Raw genomic sequence first — 24,239 nt, forward strand, 5'->3', positions numbered from 1 at the left:
CAACCACTATCTTCCCTCTTCTAAAGAGAGGTACCAACAGGGTCCCCCCTGGGATTAAACCTGTGAGGTGGAGCCATGTAGAGGTGGGGAAGGAAGGAAGGAAGGAAGGAAGGAAGGAAGGAAGGAAGGAAGGAAGGAAGGAAGGAAGGAAGGAAGGAAGGAAGGAAGGAAGGAAGGAAGGAAGGAAGGAAGGAAGGAAGGAAGGAAGGAAGGAAGGAAGGAAGGAAGGAAGGAAGGAAGGAAGGAAGGAAGGAAGGAAGGAAGGAAGGAAGGAAGGAAGGAAAAAAAATCTAATTTTCTGATTAGATTTTTTTTGTCTCTTATGATTTTAACTTGCTCTTAAATTAACCTTAAACTCATTTGTATGAACAAGGGTAGCAGTTATGGCAGATCTATCATTTCAAGCAGATTTTATACTGGTATAATTCCTATAATTTTTATGTTTTCTGACTATAGCAAAAAAGAGGGCTGCACAAAGAAATTGCCATGAGAAAAATTAGGGTGAGGATTTGCTGTTAATCTGTGGGAACTTCCCATGTGCTTCTTCTTACCCCAGGGTACAAATGAGATGGCTTGACCCACCATGAGAATGTGGAAAGCTGCCCTGGATCTCCCAGGCAGCAGGAACTTGTGCACAGCCTGTGTTTGTGAAGTAGCCACACACTGCTAATCCCCACTACGGCTAACATCAAAGAAGGTATGTTTAGCCAGACCTGAGTGACTTAACTTCATTACTAAATAAAATAAATGATTTCTGTGAGCAGGGAGCTTAGAAGTATGCCATTATTCTCAATACAATTCTTAAAAGAGATTGATACCATTTATATTAAAAGAACTTTAGAATGAAATTAGAGTTAGAATTAGAAAATTAGAATAAAATTTAGAATCTTACCTGTTTGATAAGAAAAATACATATTAGATAGATTAGCTAGATAAAAATGTTACTTGTGGAGAGCAGGCTGCAGGGAATACAGTAATTTAGAATGCCTGAATTCATTACTTTTTTCTCATTTTTTCAGGAGGTGGTGTACTGGCTTTACATAATTTATTTCTATAAAGCATATTCCTGCAAAAAGATTCCAAACTAGTACTGATATAAATGGACTTTTGCTGCCCTATTAAAGTCTGGATTTCTAATTAAGGGTGTTTTCCACAGGGTATTGTAGAACAAAGAATTCAAAGACATATCATGGATTTCACTTTGTGAAAATTTTCCCTACTGTTCTGTCAACATTGATGCAGGTTTAGGTTTAGAGAATGAAGAATAGCTTACTTTTGATTTATACTACTAAGGAAAATTCTGCTAACTCTGCATAATTTGTTTTGTCCTAAGTGAAATATTAGCATTGCTGTGGTTTATTAATAGGTTGATTGTCATAATATTTTGCCTCTTCATAGCTCTTTCTAGTCAATCTGTTCAGGGATTTGCTGTTCTTACATCACATCAGCTAAGCCTTCATGTTATTACCATACTTTTGGTTATTTCTAATGTATTTTCAGAGTAGAAAGCATGTTTATTTACTACGTTTTTTATCACACCAGATGCAACGTAAGCATTAAACAAATAATGGAAGCATTTTATGGATGGGAAAACTGCAGGTTAAGATCTATCTTAAAGCAGTTGATGGCTGTCAGACTTCCATGCCCCTTCTGTAGATAATCAGAATATAACTGAATTGCAGGGCTGGAAGAAATGTGAAGAATTCATCCAACCTAAGATCTCTTTGATCAGAACAGGACTGTAAAAGTACCACATACCGTGCATCATTCCCTGTAATGTGCCTGGGCCTGCAGCAATCTTAATACCAGCTATGGCCAAAAAGGATGCACATTCAGTCATGGGATGGGACATGTTAGCTGTCTCCAGCTCTATGACCCAATGTTTGCAGGCACACATTTACCATAACCAGATATGCATCTGTCACAGTAGTGAGGGATATCTACATTTTAGTTGTACAACAGATACCTATGGCATCACCTGGTGTTTGCAAAGCTTTTGGTGACAGAAGAGTGGAGTTCTAACTGTCATCCACATCACAGCAAATTAAGACAATATATTCTTGCATTACCATAGTTGTACATGGAAAACGTATTTTATCCTGAGCTTTAACCAATGTGAAGATCACTACCCTATTTTCTCCTCAGTTTTCTTTCCCCCCTTTCCTCCTCCACTTCCCAGGTGGTACCCAGAACCAGAACAGCACTCCAGCTGAAGCCTTATCCCTACCAACTAAAACAAAATAACTGCCTATGGTGTCCTTACACAACACTGATGTTAATGCAGCCCACAGCGGCAGTTTCCTTTTTTTGCAACAGCATTAACCATCCATTCATATTCCTGTGTGATCCATCCCAACCGCCAGATGCTTTTCTGCAGTGCTATTGCTTAATTATTCCCTGCTTGTACTTGTGCATTTCATTTTCTCTCCTTTGTCTGTGCTGAATTTCATCTTACTCATTTCACATTGAATTTTAATCTTATCCTCCAAAGTGCTTTCCACCTCTCTCAGCCTTGAGTTAGTCATAAACTTTACAAAAGTACTGCCCAATTCATTGTCCAAGTAATTAATGAAAATAACAAGTAGTCCCACAGCTCAGGAAGTACACTTTCAGGATATCTGTTATCCTTCCACTGCCATTTTCAATGACCATCTGAGTGTGGCTGTGCACATGCTCTAATGATTCCCTCTGGACAATATTTCCTTAAGCTGCTACTGAGAACGTCCCACGGACATGTGTCAAGAGCCAGAATAAAAATCAAGATAGAATTATTGATACCCATCTCCTGACATAAGAAAATAAGGTCGATTTGACTTGCTCTTGATGCTCTTGACATTGGTTGCCTCATAACCTTTTTTGTCCTTCCAGTTATATACTTGAGCTGCTTAACTATTCCCTTAATCCCAAGATTTTCCTGAGTACCGAAATTAGTCTGCCTAGAAACAGCATGAAATTGGTGCCTTCTCTTTTCCTTCTTGGAAGGATTGTTTGCCCCTCTCCGGTCATGCAGGTCCTTGCTTATCCTCTTGCTCTTCAAGCAAATGAAGGGCTGGTGAAGAAGCATACACTGTGAGTCTGACACAGGTTTACCCTTTGGTTCACCCATGTGTACACTGTGACTACACCCCAAGAACACCCAAGGCTGGATGGGACAAGCTGTGACACACAAGTCCTTGGTGAACCTGCTGCCAGGTTGGAACAAGTACACCGAGCACTGGTGGGGAGTCCTTCATGGTCCAGCACCTAAGCCCACATGTCCAACTGGGAAAGGTTCAAAGACAGCTTTGGCTCATTCCTTGAGACTCTGGGGTACAGCAGATGGTATGCATGGAGAGCAAGTCTTCACTGTTCTCACATCCTCATGTTATTACTGATTTTAGAGGACAGGCAAAACACAGACTTCAGACCTGTGATGTGCCACGTGAGACTACAGCTGGAAAAAAAAAAATCACTTGGAGGAGCTTGGAGGAGTTTATACTTACATCAGAGGCTCCCATGATTTAGGCTTAATGAAGATAGCGATGGGATAGAGTTGTGCAACTTGTAGTCTTTTGATAGCATTTCCTGACACATCGAGTATACAGTGCTTGCCCTGTTGGAAACAGATGAGGATGTGTTTATTTCTGCAGAGTTTTCTGAAGATAAGTCAAAAGAAGGAAGCAATTCTGTGAGGCAGTGCCCTGGAATGGGGCCATGGCTGACACACCAGGGAACGGGGACCCCAGGGCACATACTCTGCTCCTCTGCACTCTTGCCTTTGATATAGTCCTAATATAAAATCTACACTTGAAGATATGGGAACAAATATTTTTTTATATATTTTTACTGGGGGTGGTGATGGATTTTCCTCAGAGATGAGGAAAATCAGTTCATAATAATAATATGATATCTATGTTCTGAACTGGTTAATTCAATTCTTGTTTGTGTCAAAGACTCCCTGTGTCACCTGAGGCAAGTCATTTAATCTCTCTGGGCTTCATTCTTTGCCTCTGTGGAAGTGAGATAAGTTGATTTACCTGTCTTATACAGGGAAGAGGGAAGGCTGTTCTGGGGCATACTTGAGGTACTGTGTTAAATTGCTGAATCCGTGGCACATCTAGGTACCAACTGTGCCAAGAATGTTATCATTCAAAGTTAGAGACTCTACAAGTGGAGTCATCATAAATCCTGTAAATATTAGGATGCCATTTTTCATACAATTTATATTTTTGGCAGAAGAAGCACGTCTGAGATACAGTGTGGCCACACACCAGATCATGTTGCATGGGCAGTAAAGCTGGTGCCAACCTACCCTTTCTGCCACAAATCTCACAGACTGGACACTAGTCCCATATAAATTATCATTGTACTGCCCGGCTTCTATAAATTTGTGCTCTTGGATATCCTTTTCCATTTGTTCTCTTGAAATGACAAAATGATAATCTCTCCCATCCACTTCATAGTCACGTTTTGGCCGTGTGGTATCTGCATGAAACAAAAAAAGAAAGGATCAAGAAGTCTATAAAACCATGTCATGCAAAAATGCAGTGATTAAGATTTACTCAGTTGACAATGCTGTAAAGTAGAGGTGCTCCCCATCTGGGAGTATCTTTGGCTACTACATCTTGTTTTTAATGGAGTTGTGACAACAAAGCTGTCATTTTGTAGTGATACCTTCTCATGTCTACCTCTAACCAATAACAATCACAGGATAACATATAATAAGCATTTGCTAGAATTCCACTTTTTTCATCATGATCACAAATGCACTCAAATGCAAAACACATTTCATATTGCGAAACTAATCCTACTATGGTGACAAAAATGAATGGCAATCTCATCAATTTAATTTAGCCTTAATTATAAGGCTGATTCTGCTTTCATCTCTAGTCATTTTAAGCTGTTGTATTTGCAGAGACAACATCTTTAAATGAAGTAAGACTGCAATCAGAGACTGCAATAAACACTCAACAACCTCTAGTGATCCAAGATATAAACACCACTTAATTCAGGGGCTAGTATTGCTTTCAGAGGAGGCAGGCTAGATCTCACACAAGTCACAGGCTACTTCATAATTTTGTTGGTGGATGATGTTTAACTGAGTTGAAACATTTTACATTTTACCAGTATGTCAAAATTTTATCTTGTTTAAGAAATAAAAGACTAATTGATTAGTAAACTGAGTTTGTGGTTAAAAGGCCCCCTGTTTAAAGGGGGACATGGGGCAGCATCTGGACTCTTCTCACAGAGGCCATCCTGCAGCCCCCCCACTACCAAACCTTACCACATAAACCTCAATCACAGACCTCCACAATCTTTTTGTGTTTGTTCCTTTGACCTTTTTCCTCTGATGGAAAAATGGCTTTTGAGAAACTCAGCTACATAAAGTTTGCAGACACTGCTTTCACCGCAATTCAGTTAATGCATGGCATCAAGGGATATAACTGACTCCGCTGCAGAACGAAGAATAAAATCATACTTACGTGGTACGCATGACCCAAACTTATCAGGGAATTCAGATATCAAATCATCGTTTATCCGATCTTTCATAGGGCCCAGAATAATAACCGGCCTGGTGTAATTAACTGGCAAACAAAAAGAAAGGTGCATTTTGATGACGTTAGTGGCAATAACAGCAAATATTCCCAAAGTTGTACTAAGCAGAGTTGCTGCCTTATGTCTGAAGTGAAATCTTAGGTCTAGCTTTTATTGAGGGATCATTTTTTTATTGACGTGACTAGGGAAAATGGAACCAGTACTACTCGTTTGGCAGGGCTCAGAGCTCGGTGATGGTGCATGCAGATGTATTCAACACCACTAGTAAAGGCCATGGGAGCATACTGGGGGGAGTCCTGGGATTGTCAGGAAGCAGGTATATATAGTGAGGAGATTTAGATAGCAAGGGACACCCTGATGTCATTTCTTATGCATACGATGGCCTGAGTGGACAAGAAGGTGCCATGGAGAATCTGGGGCTGCCACAGCAGGGCTTACTACTCTGCTGTCCCCAACATGTAAAATGAAAGATGTAAGGAACAGTGACAGAAAAGCACGTGAAACTTACTTTCCTGTCTTGTGACAGGCTCATAAGAAAGGATGCAGTCTTCTTGGCCTCCTGATGAGAGAAGAAAGAGAAGAGATTGAAGCTGACATGCAACGCTTCCTAAACTGAAGCTTGGTAAAATGCTTCACACACGCAGATTGGGTTCAACACTTCTCTCTGGAACTGTGCTCACCGGAACCATTCCAAAGGCCCTCAAAACTTCAGGCTGCTGAGATCACTTTTTTTCCCTTCCCCTCCCTCCCCTACCATATATTTCAATTCTCTTCACTGAAACTGGGCTTTTTCAATGATCCAGAATAGCATAGACAATAAGACCTCATGCATTGACTTGATAGCAAGGCTGTTTACATGGATAGTGCAGAAACTTCAGATACAATTATTTTGCTTGTCCACTTAAGACCCTAACACGCTGCTGCAGGACATATCCATGGGTTACCTAAATTGAACGTTTTACCCGCAAAAAAAGTACATTTTGGCTGATCATCCTTCTGTGTGTAAACTCCATAGTTTAGTTTATTCACAGCCTGTTATCCAGCTATGAACTGTTCTCTGACCCTTATCCTTTACCTGAAGACAACTATCACAAAAGTGTCATATTTTATGCCCTTAAACTGCCTCCACTGCTGCTAGGAGAGTGTTTCCTCACCGTGACATTTTGGGAAGCAAAGCAGAGGACTTTGACACAAGACATGAGTGAAACTATATGGTTCAGGACTTGGGTGCAGGTGTACAGCCCTGCTGCACCATTGTCGCTTCGTCTACAAAAGTGAAAGAGGAGAGGAGGGAGGATTCTTCAATCTACTGCATGAAAAATTCCCGCACATCTTTCTTTTGGGGTCACTGTCACACGTCTGGTACCACATAAGAGCTTTGGCAGGTTATAAGTATGACTTAGGCTTATCAAATTTAAAATCATGATTTTATTTTTCCTCAGTTTAGGGTTCATCTTTGAGAAGATTCACACCTGGGATTTTGTAACAGATTTAGATACTATGGAAGAAAGGGTGTCATTATGGGCACCTGTGCTTCTACAAAATAGGATTGCCTTCATGTCATCTGCTTGCACACATGTGAGACTGTATGACATTATTCGGATGGGCTCCTGACAAACCAAAGTGTGCATATAGAGAGGAAGAGTGCTACATGATTCCTGATGAATGATATAGGTAGGATTTAGAGGGAGGTACAGTTCACCCTGAGGTAGTGTGACTGATAGCTAAGTCACTCTTGAGGCTCCTTAACTATATTAACAGGACTTCTATAGAATGCAATGCCTTCCTCCCAAGTAGGTACACAAATTTTGGTGGTTTAGTCTTACTGACCCCTTTAGCCCCCTCAACTTTCCCCTTAAATCTAATATGCTCAGAGATATTTTTTCATGACATATTACCTAGACAGCAGTAAGAAACATGTCAGAAAACCTTCCGAGTAAAAAGAATTTAATTAAGGAGGACAGACAAAGCAAATTAAAAATTACTGGTGTGTTAGGAGAGAGCAAGAACAGACAGGGCCAACTCCAAGCTAACAATGGTACTGAAGCAGCTGAGAAAAAAGCAACATTTTTAATAAAAGGTAAAGATGAGACAGTTTTTGAGGTAAAGGCAACATAACTTATGAGAGTGTGGATAATGGATTATTTCTTAGTGAATATTTGATACTGTAATCACTTGTTTAATTTCAGCTCTTTGCAAAGTTAAAAACCTAGAATTATTACTGCACTAGGTTTCATGCATCAGATTTATTTTCTGTTAAGTTTCTCTGGGAATTTTGGGGGCGATACAGAACTCAGGATGCCCCATTTCCCTGGGGATGAAATAATTCACTCAACAGGCTGGATGAGGATGCTTTTATACTGCCTGTCCTCCAGCTCCCAGGAGCCAAAGCTATGCTTTCAACAGCCTGAGATGAAGCCATCACATACTAAACATGTGGAAGGGAGACTGTCTGCACAAATAGTCTTAAACTTGACGATACTTGTTTCAATAGTGTACAGATATGGGGGGGGGGGGGGGGGGGGGGATTCATTTCAGCTAATTTCAGAAACTTGTATTGCAAGTGCTTATGTCTGAGCTAGTCTCTAGGTACCTGTTAGAGTCAATGGGTGCTTGCAAATAGGCAAGTGCTTATACTAAGACTTGAGTCATCTGACCTCTTTTAGATGTCTACTTTGTGATGAGGGAAAAAGTCACGAGTGTATCTATCTGTCTCCTTTATCCCATAAAGGCATTTAAACAGCAAGGTCAGCTGCAGATATCTGCTTTTAAACAGATGATTCCCATGTGAGTGATGGTGACAAGGACTAAAGGAAAATTGCCAAGAACTCTGACACTGTTTAAAAATTTCTCTGTGGTCTAATATTTTGCTTCAGCAAAGACTTATAACCAGCACAAGTAAGCCAGCACAGATTTTACCTTCTGTTTTGCTCAGTCTCTGGAAGGCGTGTCCACATATTAAAGCTGTCACTGCATCCACACTATCAGTAAGGTACAGGCTATGGAGACAAACAAGCCTGGCATTTCACAGAAGTCTTGGCCAGACTGAAGGCAATGAAACAACTCCAGCCCACTCAAATTGTGTTGTAGCTTAAGTCAATGGAAAGGGTTGAAGCAAGCAAGGAGAAACTTTGAGGCTGACTGTGATGCACAGGGACTTACATCTTCCTGAGGAAAGGCTCTTCAGCACTGAGCTTCAGACTTACACAGGGTGTGAGCATGGTGGAAGTCTGCGCCATTTCCACTAATTCACTTTTCCAGAAAAAGGGCTCAGGAAGCTTAAGTTTCTATGTGAATAAAATCAAGCACTTTCAAGCACTGTCCAGACCAAATCCTGTAAGTCTTTAGGGGCTGATATGCATGTTAACAATACCAGATGGTAGTCTTTAATGATCTCTTCTCAGTCAGTACTGCACAGTTTTGAAGTAGTCCATAAAGTATTAGGTATAATGAAGAGTTCTAGAGTCAATCAATAATCAGATTGCCATAACCTTGTGATGGCTTTGAGGTGTGACACAGCATGAAATTCAGCAGGACACAGGCTCTTATTTATCATTTGACTAAGCCTCATTTACCACCTACATTAATGGCTTAATTAGCACAGGTTTGCTGTATTGATCTGGAAAATTGTTGTGAAATTTAACAGACAAACCAAAGGGAAAAAAAAAAAAACTGTCTGTAGGGCTTTGGCATAATCTCTTGTTCTTCAGTAAAATTCCATGAAGTCAAAAAGAGAAGAAAAGAAAGAAGATAAGGAAAGAGAGGAAATGAAAAGGAAGCTTTCTTTAATCTAATATACCATAAGTAAAATAACTGCAGGTCTTTCTCTTTTTCAGGTTTGCTATGGCTCCAGCTCCCTTTGTTCTTGGTTTGCCTGTTGGTGAGTTCTTATGCTCGGGAAGAGAAGAATAACCCGGAGTTTGTTATAACTTGTACCCTCTAAAAACTGAGCAGAGAAGTCTAGGAGGTCAGAAGAGTTTCATAAGGATTCATTTTTCCCGTTAAAGGATCTTATGATGTTTCAGACAGTAACCCTGAAATGGATGTAAAGAGTTGTCTTTATTTTCCCTTTCTGGCTAGATGGCAGAGTCTGTGAAAGATTGGAAACTACAGTTTCAGTGTAGACCTGCGACATTTTAGGCATTTTTCACGCAACACATAAAAAGGCACCATTTTCTACTGCCTTGCCAGAGCATCCAGTACTTTCACAGTGCTGGTGTAACTGCACCCAGTGTGTGTGTAACAGGGCAGGAAAGCTGCCAGGTGCAGCCACTATGTAACCAAATGCTCATCCTCATCATGTATCTTATGTGGTGGGAATCCATGATTTTTGGCATCCTATTAATGGTAGTGAATGAAAAAATCCGTAAAGATATCTAGGGCAGTAAATAATAAAAAAAAAATAAAAAATAAAAAATAAAAAAATGAGTAGTGCTTCTGAAGACAGCTAAAATATAAATCAAAAAAATCTTGTTTTCTTTCATCTGCACAGTCTGTATTGGAAAGTCAATCTCATAAACTCTTTTTGACTCCCAATCCCTTCCCTGGACCTCTATTTACCTAAGTAAATGTACGGCCTTTCCAGATACGTTGATAGCTATGAAAGACTGGAAATCTAATGTATAAAAATATCATCAGAAGTCTGAGAATGAATTTATGACTGAAAAGTGGTCTATCAGCACTATGTATTTAAGATCAATATAGCTTGTGAAGCCATACAATGAAACTTCAATACTTGTACAAATTTAAGTATGTCTGAATAATATACAAGCCCATGGGGAACGAAATAGCAAATGCAAGTGCTCTAATTAATCAGTGGCCTAACATAGTAATCAGGACTCCTTTAAACCTTGTTCTGAGTCTTCAAATCTCATGACAAGAATGAATTGCTGAGCAAGTACAGAGGGTAAAAATTTTTGTTTCCAACTTTTTCTTATTTTTAACTTTTAGTCATCTATTGCCTCTCTAAGTAATTGGTGCAATCACAACCAATTATGCAATTAGGCTAAATAGATGTGGTAATGCTTGTGTAATTTTGATGACAGCTGTAAAAACCTTTACTGAACTATGCATGAAAGCATTATCACACATATGCGGTGGAGAGACTTAAAATTCATAGCCTTTATGAAAATAATGTCTTGAAAAATAAAAACTGATGAGTCCACAGTAAAAAATATGTTTTTACAAGCTTGATTTGAAATGGAAAATTAGAACATTTTAAGTTATACAGTTGAGAATATGCTGTCAATCATTGTTTAATTAGCCGGTTTGGGAATAAGTCAAAGTTGGCTTCATTTATACTTAAGAAGGAAAACTTTCTGGTAGACCAGGCTTTCATATGCAACTCTGCAAACCTGATTTTTCTGCGGATAGCAGGTGCAAATCAACTAACTTGGTTATAGTCCTCATATTAACATGACCCATGTGATACAGTAGCAGCTGTGTGGCAGCTTAGCCCCTTTTAGATCAGGCCAGAATTAGTTCCTGGCTCAAAAATGCTTTTTAATCTTTCAGAAAGGGCCAAGTTCTGCTATCAAGTATGTTTGTGGTTCCCCCTAAAGTTGGTGGGTCTGAAGGTTATCTGTTGAGATAAAGAAGATTATCTACTGGGATTTGGAGAGGCTGCCATCTCCCCTCCTTGCAAGACAAGCACAATGGTGACCGCTGCTCAGCTCCTGTGGAGTCAAGAGGGAGGCATGGACATGTTTAGGAAAACACTCAGCTGGTTTGTTTTAGCTATCTGCTTAAGGACAAAACAAATTGTTCTTTGAAAATCCTTCTGTGTCTCCATTGACCTCAGACTGAATCTAGTGCAAGAAACTGAGAGGGTGATGGCTGTGTTTTAGGGACCCATACTGGTAAAGGGAATCCTACTGCTGATTCCAGTTCTTTTACTCATTTCAAATCCAGTGCTGAGAGCACTGACAGAAGAAATCAGGTTTACTATCTGCAACAGCCTTGTTCCTAAGGAGTGGTCCAAGGATTTTCTCTTGAGACCACATAAGAGATTTTTCAATTAAATTAATATTTTGAAATAGGAAATATATTATTTTATTTTTTAATCTCCAAACCCAAAACATGAGCAATGGAATACTTCAGCCGAATACTCAAATGTTGATCGGGATATTTACTCAATAAATAAGAATGCATCAGGATATGTCTCAGAAAAAGCCCAGTCAATTTGTAACCCATCTATTAATCACTGTACAGGACACAGCCTGGACAGCTCTCAGAAATGTTCAGCATCACTTTGTGTAGCTGTACCCCTGATTTGGAATGGTTCTAGGAATGATGAAGTAATAAATGTTTCAACACTAGCTACTTTTCACTAGATGCTCATCATGAAAAGCAAAAGTTAGAGAAACATGTTAAAGCAATTGCCAGAGACCCACTAGAGATAATGCAGAACACTTTACTTTGGACTCCAGATGGACTGTTTTTATAGGGACAAATATGAATGTCTGCAGGTGTACATGTGTCACCTGCAAGCCATTTCCTATCCACCCACTTTTCTTTGTACTAGCAAGGTGTGAATTGCTGTTATCCCCCAGTTCAGAAATCAATGGGAAGGCAACCCCTTGTTCTTCCTGATTGTTTCCTCATGAAACAGAAGAGAAAAATATAGGGCACTGTACTAGGGTCACAGCCCCATGCAAAACCATTGAGATCTACAGCAGTATTATATTTGCTTGACAAGAATTTTCACCTTCACCTTGAACTGTCAAATTCTCCTCAAAATAGCACTAAATCACACTGAAGAACAGCTTTGTAACATGTCTGCCCCAAAACGGAATTAAAATAAGCTTGGTTCTGTAGCAGCAGCTGAGGTTTGGCATTGTTTCCAGATACCCAGATGCAGAAAAGAAGAGCAGAAATAGCTGCATGTTGTCTTATTCCATCAGGAATGAGCTTTACGCTGAGCACCCATTATTTTCCTTTCGTAAAAGTAAATAAATTAGAAGGCAATGTTCACACACTAGTTCTGATAACTACTGGGAGGGGCATGGATAGGCTTCTACCATGCAGTGTCCTCTGTCAACTATCACACAAAGTTAGATCTGCAGTGAAATATGAAAACTGCTTCCATCATTCTTATCTCCATACCCTCACAGTTTGTCAGCTGCTCTCTGTGGCCACCCTTCTCTTGCTCTCCGTCTTCTGATTCTTCTGATTCTGTCTTCTTCCCCCTTGTCCTATCATTATCTGCCTGAGTAAAAAAGTTGCACTCCATCTTTTTTATAAGCCCCCTTTAAGTACTGAAAAGCTGCAATGAGGCCACCCTCGAGCCTTCTCTTCTTCAGGGTGAACATCCCCAGCTTTCTCAGCCTTCATAGGAGAGAGGATTTACTGCAATGAGTTGTGTGATGGGATGTACTGCTGACACAGAGTAGCCTGGAGATTCTGAGTAGCCAGATGGACTCAGGAGGGCTGTAAGTCCCTACAGGAGACATGTTCATATTCCATGGTCATGTACTAATTGAACACAGGGTCAGGCTAGAGTTGACATGCCATCGTGGCCATCTGAAACAGTCATTTCAAAAAGCTGGTGTCCAAAGTTGCTGGCTGCCTGAGGTCATGCCTTCAAATGTCATGTCAACACACACCAATGAATCATTAGCAAATGAAATTAGGCCCTTTGGGCAGCAGCTCCTGGATTTTAAAGCCACTTTTACTTGGCTTAACCTAAGACTGGCTTCCTCTGCTGCTAAATGTCATAGCTCTCCCCCAGGCAGAGAAGAAACTCCTCCCTGCATCTCCTCCAACAGGCAGCAGTTTTTGGACACACCAGTAATATCTGGCCAGCTCCAGCCAATATGCTGCTGGATACTGCTGGGGTGAGACAGGAGCTTGCCCAGATGGAAATCAACCTTGAAGGAGATGCCTACTGTGGGCAGTGCTTTTCCTTCCAAGCGTCTATGTCCCAGCTGACTACCCTAAGCATCTTCTATCTGCATTCAGCTCTGGGGTCCCCAGCACAGGAAGGACATGGAAGTATTAGAGCGAGTCCCGAGGAGGGCCACAAAGATGATCAAGGGGCTGGAGAACCTTTCCTATGAATACAAGCTGAGGGAGTTGGGCTTGTTTAGCCTGGAGAAGAGAAGGCTCTGGGGAGACCTTACAGCAGCCTTCCAGTATCTACAGGAAAGCTGGGGAGGGACTCTTTGTCAGGGGGTGCAGTGATAGGACAAGGCGGGTGGCTTTAAATTACAAGAGAGTAGGTTTAGATTAGATACAAGGAAGAAATTCTTCACTCAGAGGGTGGTGTGGCCCTGGCACAGGCTGCCCGGAGAAGCTGTGGACGCCCCATCCCTTGTGGTGTTCAAGGCCAGGCCAGATGGGGCTTTGGGCAACCTGGTCTAGTGGCAGGTGTCCCTGTCCATGGCAGGATGGTGGGAACGGGATGGGCTTTAAGGTCCCTTCCAACCCAAACCATTCTGTGATTCTATGACTCTATCCCTGTTCTTGCACCTCAGAACATACACTTTATTTCAAGCTATTGCACAGCCAACAAAGAACAGGCTACCTGTTACAATGCAGTTTGAGAAGTAGGTTTTGTGAACCTGTCCCATATGTTGATCTGTACTTGGGTGCCCATCTTAAGTCACTTGTTTGGGACAGTTCATCAGGCATGGGGTGTGTTTGGCCACCAGACTAGATTCTTATCTGGGCTTTTACATTCTCACTCTGAAATAAACACACTTGGAAGAGACTTCAGGAAGCTTTTGAAAATTTAAGCTATTGATTCTGTCATGATTGTAAAGTCAGTCTGGTGAAGGAGAATCTTCTATTTCAAACATACAGTCCTCCCTTCCTCCCCAGTAGAAGACAGAGAAAAGATAAAATGGTTCAGAATTGGTCCTCAGCAGTTCAAAAGTGCCTACTGTTATCTAGTGACTCTGGCAATTGCTTTCCAATAAAACCTTTGCAATACAAGAGAATGCAAACTAATTTACCATTTCTGAATTGCATAAGATTAGCTGTTTTACTGAAACAAACCAGTACTTATTAATAAAGCTTGACTGCTATGCACTCTACCAAGACTAGTAAGTACGAGGTATGATACCAATGATTACCTGAATGTATGCGGGTACTTAGCACAAGTGCTGAGTGACTGGTGGAAAACTTAAGCTAAGCAAATGGCTTGAGAGAATTAAACAGCTGTCTGATTTAGTAAGCAGTTTCTCTTTTCTCTCTTTAATTACCTTTTATTATATTTCCATTAACCTACTCCATTGATTTTTATTATTATTATTATTTTTTATTTTTTTTTACTTTTCAGCACTTCCAGATAAATATTTACTATGGTTAATTTTTTGAGTATTACTAATAATTACCTCCAATTTATAATCTATCTTTAGGTTATATGATCACATGTAGTCTGTAATCCTAATCAGATCACTTTGCAGGGTTGGGACCATCACTTACAGGGGATCAATGTCACTCAGCGGCAGTACTTAAGGGGTGAAGGTCTATCTTATCTTCTTTGAAGACTTCAATACATATTAGGAAACCTATCCTGCCAAAATGATAGGCTCAGAAGAGTTCTGGGGGCCATTTATTAGTTGCACATACAGGTATTCTGAAATGTGAGTAAAAATTGTGACCTTGTAAGGAGTATCTTTTGCAGTTTTGACTGCAGTTATGGAGCAATTTTACTCTTAAAAGGTCATCAAGAAACTGTCCTCCTGCCTACTGAAATAAACTTCCTGTTGCTATACCAAATAATCCTGATTTTCACAGACTACCCAAGGCCAGGTTTGGTTTTACATTCCAGAATACATCCCAAGTAGCAACCCCCCTCTCTTTTCTTATAAAGGTTGCCAGTTTTCTTTTATAGCTTTGTACTCAAATGTAGTTGTAAATTAGATTTTCAAGCCATTTGCTTCAACTTTTTTTTAACATTAAAAAAAAAAAGCAGGAAGAGAAACAAAATAAAAGAAACAAACAGAACAAGCAATGCAAAGTAAAAGGACTCTAATGAAAGCAGTAACTTACTGTAGCTACTTTCACTATCGCTGGCATTAGAAGAAACATGTTCTGCAAGAACAGTACAGCAAATTAAAGAACATAACCAAGCACCATAGAGCCGCAGAAACTCAAAAGAACTGCCACAGTCATGCAAAGGTAGTTGTGCAGAGAGGAAATAAAAACTATACAGTGACATCACCTGAAAATCTTAGATAATTTACACAGTTAAAATGAAAGCTTTCTCTCTAGTGGAATTTCAGAAAGAGACTGTGTGTTATCTAGTGATATGCATCATGGCAAAGCCATGTCATTTCTTGATGAGACAGTGATATCTCTTATAACTTAATTTCAAAGTACGGTATGATCCAGTCACATCTCACTGGATGACTCAGCTAATTTCATGAAACCTCAGTGCCTGTTCATATTATTCTTCTAAACCTAGAGATCTGTCTCCAGCATTCATCACTTTGCACTATCCCAAGGGGTTAACAAAGTGATATGAAAGTGGTTTTGGTGTCCAATACTGCAACTGTCTATCTTAACCTGTCGCAAACTAAAAAAAAAAAAAAAAAAAAAAAAAAAAAAAAAAAAAAGGAAGATTTTTTTTTTTCTTCAGACAGCCTCAGGGTTTTATACTTAGCTAAAGTATAAAAATCTTTACCAGACCATGGGTGAATAGGGACATAAGAATTATCACAGTGGGATATACTAGTGATTTGATAAGTCTGGTGTCCTTTTTCTATTATTACATTATTTAAAGAAAGGTGCAGTCTATAGCATATGAAGTGGTTGTTCCCAGTGGTTACTCAGTCAGCAGGCTGATTATCATCAGTCAGATCATGCTTTATGGTCTCCAGGAGGTCTGCAGAATCACATTAAACAGTGGTTTTAATAGCACCTCTGATAGAAATGCTGATAACTTTGCAGATGAACCATCATTTGACAGTTGAAAAGTTTTCAAGTTGAAAGGGCATTTAGAAATGAATGCTATAATGGCTATATAGTGGGGAGCTGCCCTGGGTTAATAAGAATGAGACACGGGTGGTTAAATGGTCAATGGGTACAAATAAGTCACCTCCTGACAAACACCAGGAGCCAAAATTAATCCAGTATTTGGAATTTATCCACTGGGTAGATTAGCCTGTGGGTGACCCACAGCCTTCAACTGCCTCTAAATGTTCCCAGTGAAAGATGGTAACCCATAAAAGTCAAGAATCCACTGGGGTGAACCCAAAGTAGACCACACATGGAGAATGAGCATAGAAACTGTGCCAAGACCATCCCTTCTCTGCAAGCCGCTGCGATCCCCCACATAAATATCTAATGGCTGGGGTTCATAGCATGGGACTGACAGAGCCTGAGGAGCAGATGAAACGAGAATGGATGATATCTGATAAAAGTAATAATTGAAAACTTTGGTCTTTGTCTTACCAAGAAGCTTCAAAACATTAGACTCACATTTTAAACAAAACCATGTATTGACTTTTGGACATTTCATAGCAAATTAACAGGGACTGCCTCAAACCATTACGCTATACAGGGCCCTGAAAATTTTTATTAAACACGAACAAATATCCTTCCTAGTAATAACTGTCATTAAAAAGTATATCTTAGTTTAATATCAGTGAAAATTGGATGGGGCTAGAATGTCTAGAGGCATGTCAGTAATTGAAAGGTAGGTGTAATATTAATAGAGAAAGTAGAGCCTATATAATACCTCTGTGCTACTTTTCCCCTAGCAATTTGCAGAATTTAGTTATGTCCTTTCAGGTGTCTGGATGTTATGAAGATTCATCTTTCTAAGGACCCAGATATTCAGGCGGGTTTAGCAAATCAGAAATATTCTACTTCTTTTTAGGCAGGGAAGGTTCTCTCTTTGTTCCTAGTGAACTACTATAGCACTTTCCTTGAAGAAACAGAATGGTTAAAATTCAGGTGTCAGCGACATTTGCTGTCTATCACTGAGAAAATTGGTCTTGTAGAACTGTTCTTCATACAAGAGAAGAAGCTTTCATCTTTAAATGGTGATATACTTCATGGCTTAAACAGAAACCATTAAAATGTTCCATAAAAAAATCAACCATGAACTGAATAATCTGTAAAACTGTGTGCATGGATGCGCATTCCTGTAATTAAAAAGCAAATACAAAACAGTAGGTGATGCAGTGTCAACATTCACATACATTTTGCTTCAATTACTTGGCACTTAAGAAAAAGAATAAGAACTGAAGGAAGAAGCAGCCAAACATATGCAAGTGCCATTTTGTTTAAATTATTTAGGTCTGGATACAGCATGTAATGTAGCTATTTATATAGAAATCAGCTGCAAATATTTCACTCTGTAATATTTTTCTGGTCTAACTTTCAAGGAAGCAAAATTGTTTCTTAACAATTATCTGACATGTTACACATTCTGCAATGCCAAGTCTTGAGACAGGATTACTGCATCAGAAAAAGAAATTGATTAGGGTTGCATGACAGAGAATAGGTTGCTAATGGTGAAATGGGTCCAAAATTAGCTTTGGAGAAGGCATGGTCTTCTCTAGCCTGCAAATGACTTCTTCCATTAATAACAAATGCTAATCTAAAATCCAGCAAAGTAACAAACACTCCCATGCAAGAAGCTGAAAATGCAGAAGCAACAGCATAAAATAATTTTCTATTGATCTCCTCAGGATGTGATCAAGTTAAAATGTTTAGCTTTCCCTTTGGATGGAGAGGGAGGGATTGTTGCTGAGAAGTACATTTTAGGCAGCAAAACAAGTTCTAGGTATGCTACTTTACGGAACTGCCAAGATGAGAACAATAACATACTGTCAGAAACAAAAGGTGTTACTACAAAAGAAGTTAAAGTGTCTGCTTGATACACCGTATGTTATTTAATATTGTCATGCAGAACAAAACAATTGAAACATTTTTTAAGCATTCACAGCTGGGTAACAAATAAAACTCTATCTTTTGCATGCTAGGAGTGGAGGGTCCTCAGAGAAGGAACAGAAGCCAAAACAAAACAAAACAAAAAAAGATTTACAGTGACCATTCCTGGGAACTTACTCAGAGTCTTTGTTCCATAACCGTCGTCACCTAATCCGGGGATGTCCTGCACGGAAGTCCCCAGAGAGAGCAATGAGAAAGGAAGAACAGCCGCAGAAGAGGAAGGAAGAAGTCAGTGGAATTGAAATGGATACTACCATGACTGACCATGTTGATTGAGCAATCTGGATCCCTGCTTTTTCTTTCTGAAACAACGTTAAGCCCATATTCTATGGGAATGCAACCAATGAAAGAGGCAGTGACCATTACACGTGTCTTTTTTAGCTGTGACGAGGAAGGAACAACCCAATAAACTCCCAGAAAAAATCCTCGCTAGAAAAAAATAGAAGGAGAGAATTATTAAGAAAAAAAGTGAATTCTCTAGGCTTGGAACCAGCATAGATTTTTAATAATGCTGGTTCTCTACACATACAATTTAAGCAAGCAGTAAGTGCCTGGGGACATACACATTCCAAGATCCAATTTACTTCTTTAAGTTATTAGTGCAGATGCTTCATTTAGTTTTTAAACTTTCGGTGAAGCTGTCCATGGCAATCAACTTGGAGAATGTCAGAGGCACAATAGAGATTCGAGCAGAACTTTTAAAAAGTAACAGTTTAGTTCAGTATTCTAAAAGAAATCACATTTGCATAATTTTGAGCCAGTTCTGATCTGGAAATATTTAATCAGAGCCAAGTTTGGGTTTTCACAGGTGCCACAATGATTTTAAAAAAGCCACATATTTTTAAGAAAGCGAAGAAATATTATTCCAAATGTTAAGGTCACTGTTTCATTCTTCTGAAAATTATTTTTCCGAGGAAGGAAGGACCAGCTGGATCCAAATTGCAGTCACACATTGGTCACAGTAGTAATACCTCGCCTGCCTGCCTACAACATGTATTTTCCTAGATGTGTGGGATACTGGTATCATGCGTGTCACCCATTTTTTGTGCTGCATGTGACATCGTCTCCAAGAGGTTACTTACGTTCTGGATCACTTGTTTCCTGCTCACTCTGCTCCTTGCTCTTGTAGAATGGGAATTTTCGTGAAAAGATGAAGTTCTTTTTACGCTTGTCATTGAATGACTGTGAAGGAGAAAAGGCATGGGGCAAAAACAGGGACGTCTAATTGTTGTCACACTCATGCTGACAAAACAACTAGTTTGTAAAAGTGGAGAGAACTGTAGTGACTCAAATCAGTCCAAACCAAGCGGATGGGAAGAATCACTAGTGGTGAATGGTTGCGGTGAGGCCTGCAGGTTGAAGGCAAAGCCCCTGGAGACTGGATCGACTTAATTACAGAGTCTCAAATGACAAACTTCAGCTCCTTATTTGAAAGGTATTGTGTTTGACTTGCTCACATAAAGGGCTACAGATGGCTTAGCATGCTTTGAGATCAAGGCACTCATCTTTAATCATAGCAGACTGTGCACAGAATTAATGAACTGGCTGAAAAAGAATAGGCTGCAAAGAGGAAAGACGAAGTATGATTTTCTTCTAGCAGGTGTGTGAATGCAGCTCTGTGACCATTACATTCATATATGATTTCATAGTGCTTTATTTGTTCTCTTAATTGGCAACTTCTTAAGTGTGTTTTAACGCCTTTTTTTTTTTTTTTGGCAAACATTTTAAAAAAATCACTTTGTTTTCTGTTTTATGTATATATTTACTCATTAGGTTCCTCTGGATATGCTTTTAGTTTTATGTGATTTAGAGCTGGGATTCTGCTGATAAGCATTATTACATTGCATATTGAGCAACACATATCACTTTATTTCTTCAAATAGGGAATTAATATGGAGGAAAATGTCCTTTTACATGACAAAAAGTTTGGCTTAACAGACAGTTGCAAGGGTTTATGGCACATTATGATATAAAAGTAGTATATAACTACTTGGAACTCCTATTTCAGATACTAAATGAGGAGTTAAGGTCCTTGTGTAGTCAGCTGACAGAAGCTGGCATTTCCAGAGGGAACCTATACTGAGCTATAGATAGTGCTTAACTGAAGTGATCTGTGTTGTCTGTCAGACAATGTCCTGTGCTGTTTCCCATACAGAATATAAGCAAAGCTCAGACTCATGTTCTTGCATGTATCACCTCCAAGAGAGCAGAGACCTTCTCAGCTCATTTAAAGAAACGATCTCATGTGTTTGGGATTGCTTGAACAAAAACATAACCAGTATTTGTCTCCAGATCTGAAATGGAACAGATTTAGGGTTTCATATTTTTTTCTTCTTATTATTTTATGTTATTTTATTTTATTACATTTTGGAAGGACAACATAAAATGTAGTTTAAAACGTGTATTTTTTTAAAAGATGTAAAGGTAGGTAATCAAAAACGCTGTTAAAATTGTTGTCTACTTGTGTCACGAAAGTTTCATGCCACTTTTACATTTCAAGCATATTTAAAGTTCCGTAACTGAAAACAAAGGAAAAAAAATGCACATGTAGAATAAATGATCAATGAAAATCTCTGAGTATGTAAACATTCAATGTGAAATTAATGTGGAGGTCATGCACAAATAATCCAGACAGCATGCAATTTCAAAACAAAGCAAATATGAAAGAAAGCCAGAGGTAAAAAATGTGTATGTAGGATTAAACCAATCTGTGGATGAAAAGAGGACTGACATGCACATTATATCACTTTAATGACCTAAGGATATAATTAAATTAAAATGTGTTTTCTGTGATAGTTTCTTTTATTTTTCCAAAGAAAGGAATGTAGCATGTTAACATTTCCCAAGTTGTGAAAATGATGTTTGTCATGATTCATCTCAATTTGATATAGCAATACTATAGGCATTGCACTTAAAAAGGAAAAAAAAAATAGATATATACACACTATAGCACCTCAAAAACAAAACAAAATAAAACAAAACAAAAAGTTGGTTTTTTTTAAGTGACAATCACTTCATTATCAAATGCCATTTCACTTTCGAATTAAATAGAATGTTATCAAATGGATATATAAATATGCTGTTTCACAAAGATTCTATGATAAATAACCACTTATAAATATTAGCTTTCAAATTTTTCCCCAACAGTCTATAGCAAAAACTTCAGAAATCCATTTGCATTGGAAGAACATATATATATATATATATATTTTCAAGATTATGCATGATCTAACAGAATATTCCAGGTTAGACAATTGTACTATGTTGTTATATAAACTTTTTCTCCTTTTGCAATTTCAAATATTGGATTGCTTGTTAAATGAGATATTGTTCCTTCAATTTGGATAATCAAAATCTGGCAATTCATAGCAGGAGACTATTATGTCCAAATGTGCTGATATCCACACCAAAAAACCTTTTTCTTAAAATAATGCTGACTCGGTTTATTAATATCCACATGCAAATGTTTATGTATGTGTCAATACTTCTATAAATTAATCAATGTGTATATTCATGTTATTTACCACAAACACTACCACAGTGTAGTCATATACATTATATTTAAAATAATAATAATTAAATAAATGTAAAATATTATAAAAGAGTAACCTGTGTCTGGTAATGCAAATAATTAATTAATTATTAAAATAATTAATCTTTACTTTTAACTGAATAGGCTTACTGAGCATTTATTTAATTGCACATAAAGTGCATGATTTTTGCAAGAAACCTAAACCAGGAGCCTGGATTTTGTTTCTGTATCCAACATAAATGTGATTAAAATCAGGTTGGCAGTCTCCACTTCAAGGATATGAAATCCTGCAGACACCCAGCAACATGGTTCTTACAGATACCATGATATATATTTGTAAAGTACAGAGATATGGGGGGTGGCAAAGAGATGATAGGGAGACATACAGAATAAAACCAAGGTTTTATCAAACACACTGTGTTAAATCTAGATTTTGTTTTGTTGAGGGAAGAATAGAGATCAGCAGTGGATACATATTTTCTTTTTTAGGAAGATGCTTGTGAGGAATGGTGGTTAAACTATAAAAATGAGATGTATATTTTTGAGAGGTTTTACTTCTGTAAAATGGAAACTTTGAGACCGAATAACATTTTCTGGAGACAGCTTTCACAGGGTCTCCTTACGTTGCCGAAGAGCTGTGAAATGGCAAGAAGATGACTGAGAGAGGTATTTGCCTGCATCTCTCAGCCTGATGTAGAAGTTGCATGCAACTGGAATTGAAATTGTGATATCAAGCTTAGGCTTGATCCAACAGTATTTATGCAGGCAGAGTTTCTGAAAGTCAGTGAAAAAGTGCCTGAAAATGGATTCCTGTGCAAGTTGCAATGTCTTTGCGTAAACATTGTAAAATTCTGTAGTGGCAAATAACTTGGGTATTTCAGGCACAGGTTTTTTTCAGGCACTATACGATAGACAGCTTTTATAACTCACTGCCATGAGTTCACACAGCCTACCACTAACCAAGGAACTGGCATTAGCAAGCACTTTGTATAGACAGGTGCCTACAATATAAAAGCAGATGAAATTTTCAAGTGCTGTTTGACAACTGAACAGGCAGGTCATTCTGCACAACACTAACTATGATGAAAAAATATTTTTTTAACAGAAAAAAAAGGGGGGGGGGGGGCTTGGGAAGCTTTCACCAACCGCCTGGCTTGAATTCTTATTTTGACATTACTTAGCTATAAGCCCGTGTTTTGAAGAATCCAGAAGAAAATTGTGATCTGCATTCTTGCTTGACCAAATATCCCCAGATGGCCCCAGTTTTGTACATGTGGCTTACAAATACAGCTTTCCTCAGTTGTGACAGACATTAAGACACTGTGTGTTTTTTGTTCTTAAGAACTCCCCTTGGTATTTTTTTGTGTGTGTGTGTGTGAACAATATTTTTGTATTCCAAATGCTTTTCTCTAGATGCAGCAGCCTTACAAATGTTACTCATCAGCTATTAGGATAGTGTGTTTTAAAGGAAATTTTCATGTAAAGTTGAACAAACAATCCAATTTCAGAATTTGCTCTGTAGTGGTAAACATCACAAAGAATAGTGCATCAGTAATTTGATGGGTGTACCATGCTGCAATTGTCAACCATTACATTGTTTATTTGAGCTCCCTCCCTATATTTTTCCCAGTACAGCTGATCCAGCCTGTACTGCATTTAGTGCAGACGTGCTCTTGATAGAGGTTGTCCTCTTTATGTTTTTCAGGAGAGTGCAATATATTGGAAAAATATTTCTTCTAATGTTCTAAAAGCTCTAAAAGCAGTTATCTAGTCTAAAAGCCATTGAAATATACCGGGAATGCTTTATTTTGGTATTTCATTCAACCAATGTTAACCCTCACTCCTGAGCCGGGAGTCATTCCTTACTGAATTTTTGCATCATGATCTGTTTTGATAACTTTGGGACTTTGGGGAACTTTGTGACAGAAGAAGCTCAGATGAAGATATCTCTACTTGCTTAGCTTTTCTTAGAAGCTGCAGGAAGAGTTAGATCTTGGAAATTTGAAATGAAAAAGTACAAGCCTGATTAAAAACTCCATGCTGCCTAGCTTTAAATGGCAAGGGTAGTACTGTTTAATATTCATAAATATGAAATTTTACTAATCTTTCTTAACACTGATTTAATACCACTTGTCAGTCAGCAACTCAATTTTAATTCCTAACAAAACAAAGGTTGAAAACAACACCAACTACCAGGGGAAGAAAAAGACTAATGGGCTTTCAAGAAAGCATGTAAAAACAGTATTTCCAATTCTGCAAACATGTT

At 38.6% G+C, this 24,239-nt stretch overlaps 2 protein-coding genes across 41 annotated transcripts in view; one reads left to right on the plus strand and one right to left on the minus strand.

The window, feature by feature from the left end:
* Positions 1-24,239, plus strand: part of LOC308190440 (uncharacterized protein) — a 304,946-nt gene that overhangs the window by 122,273 nt on the left and 158,434 nt on the right. The window lies entirely within an intron of this gene.
* DLG2 (discs large MAGUK scaffold protein 2) overlaps positions 1-24,239 on the minus strand; it is a 1,042,459-nt gene that overhangs the window by 8,759 nt on the left and 1,009,461 nt on the right. For 32 of the 39 annotated variants that reach the window (XM_080581564.1, XM_080581542.1, XM_080581553.1 and 29 more), the window contains 6 exons: positions 19,524-19,623; positions 15,532-15,573; positions 6,044-6,094; positions 5,463-5,564; positions 4,292-4,464; positions 3,483-3,592 (listed from right to left, as the gene is read on the minus strand). In XM_080581564.1, the coding sequence (XP_080437690.1) occupies positions 3,483-3,592; positions 4,292-4,464; positions 5,463-5,564; positions 6,044-6,094; positions 15,532-15,573; positions 19,524-19,623 (578 nt within the window). Of the gene's footprint in view, positions 1-3,482; positions 3,593-4,291; positions 4,465-5,462; positions 5,565-6,043; positions 6,095-15,531; positions 15,574-18,558; positions 18,605-19,523; positions 19,624-24,239 lie in introns of all 39 variants that reach the window. The other 7 variants (XM_080581562.1, XM_080581574.1, XM_080581566.1 and 4 more) reach the window with 3 other exon arrangements.

Source organism: Anser brachyrhynchus, assembly GCF_964034855.1.
Source record: "Anser brachyrhynchus genome assembly, chromosome: 1".
Classification (NCBI taxonomy): domain Eukaryota; kingdom Metazoa; phylum Chordata; class Aves; order Anseriformes; family Anatidae; genus Anser; species Anser brachyrhynchus.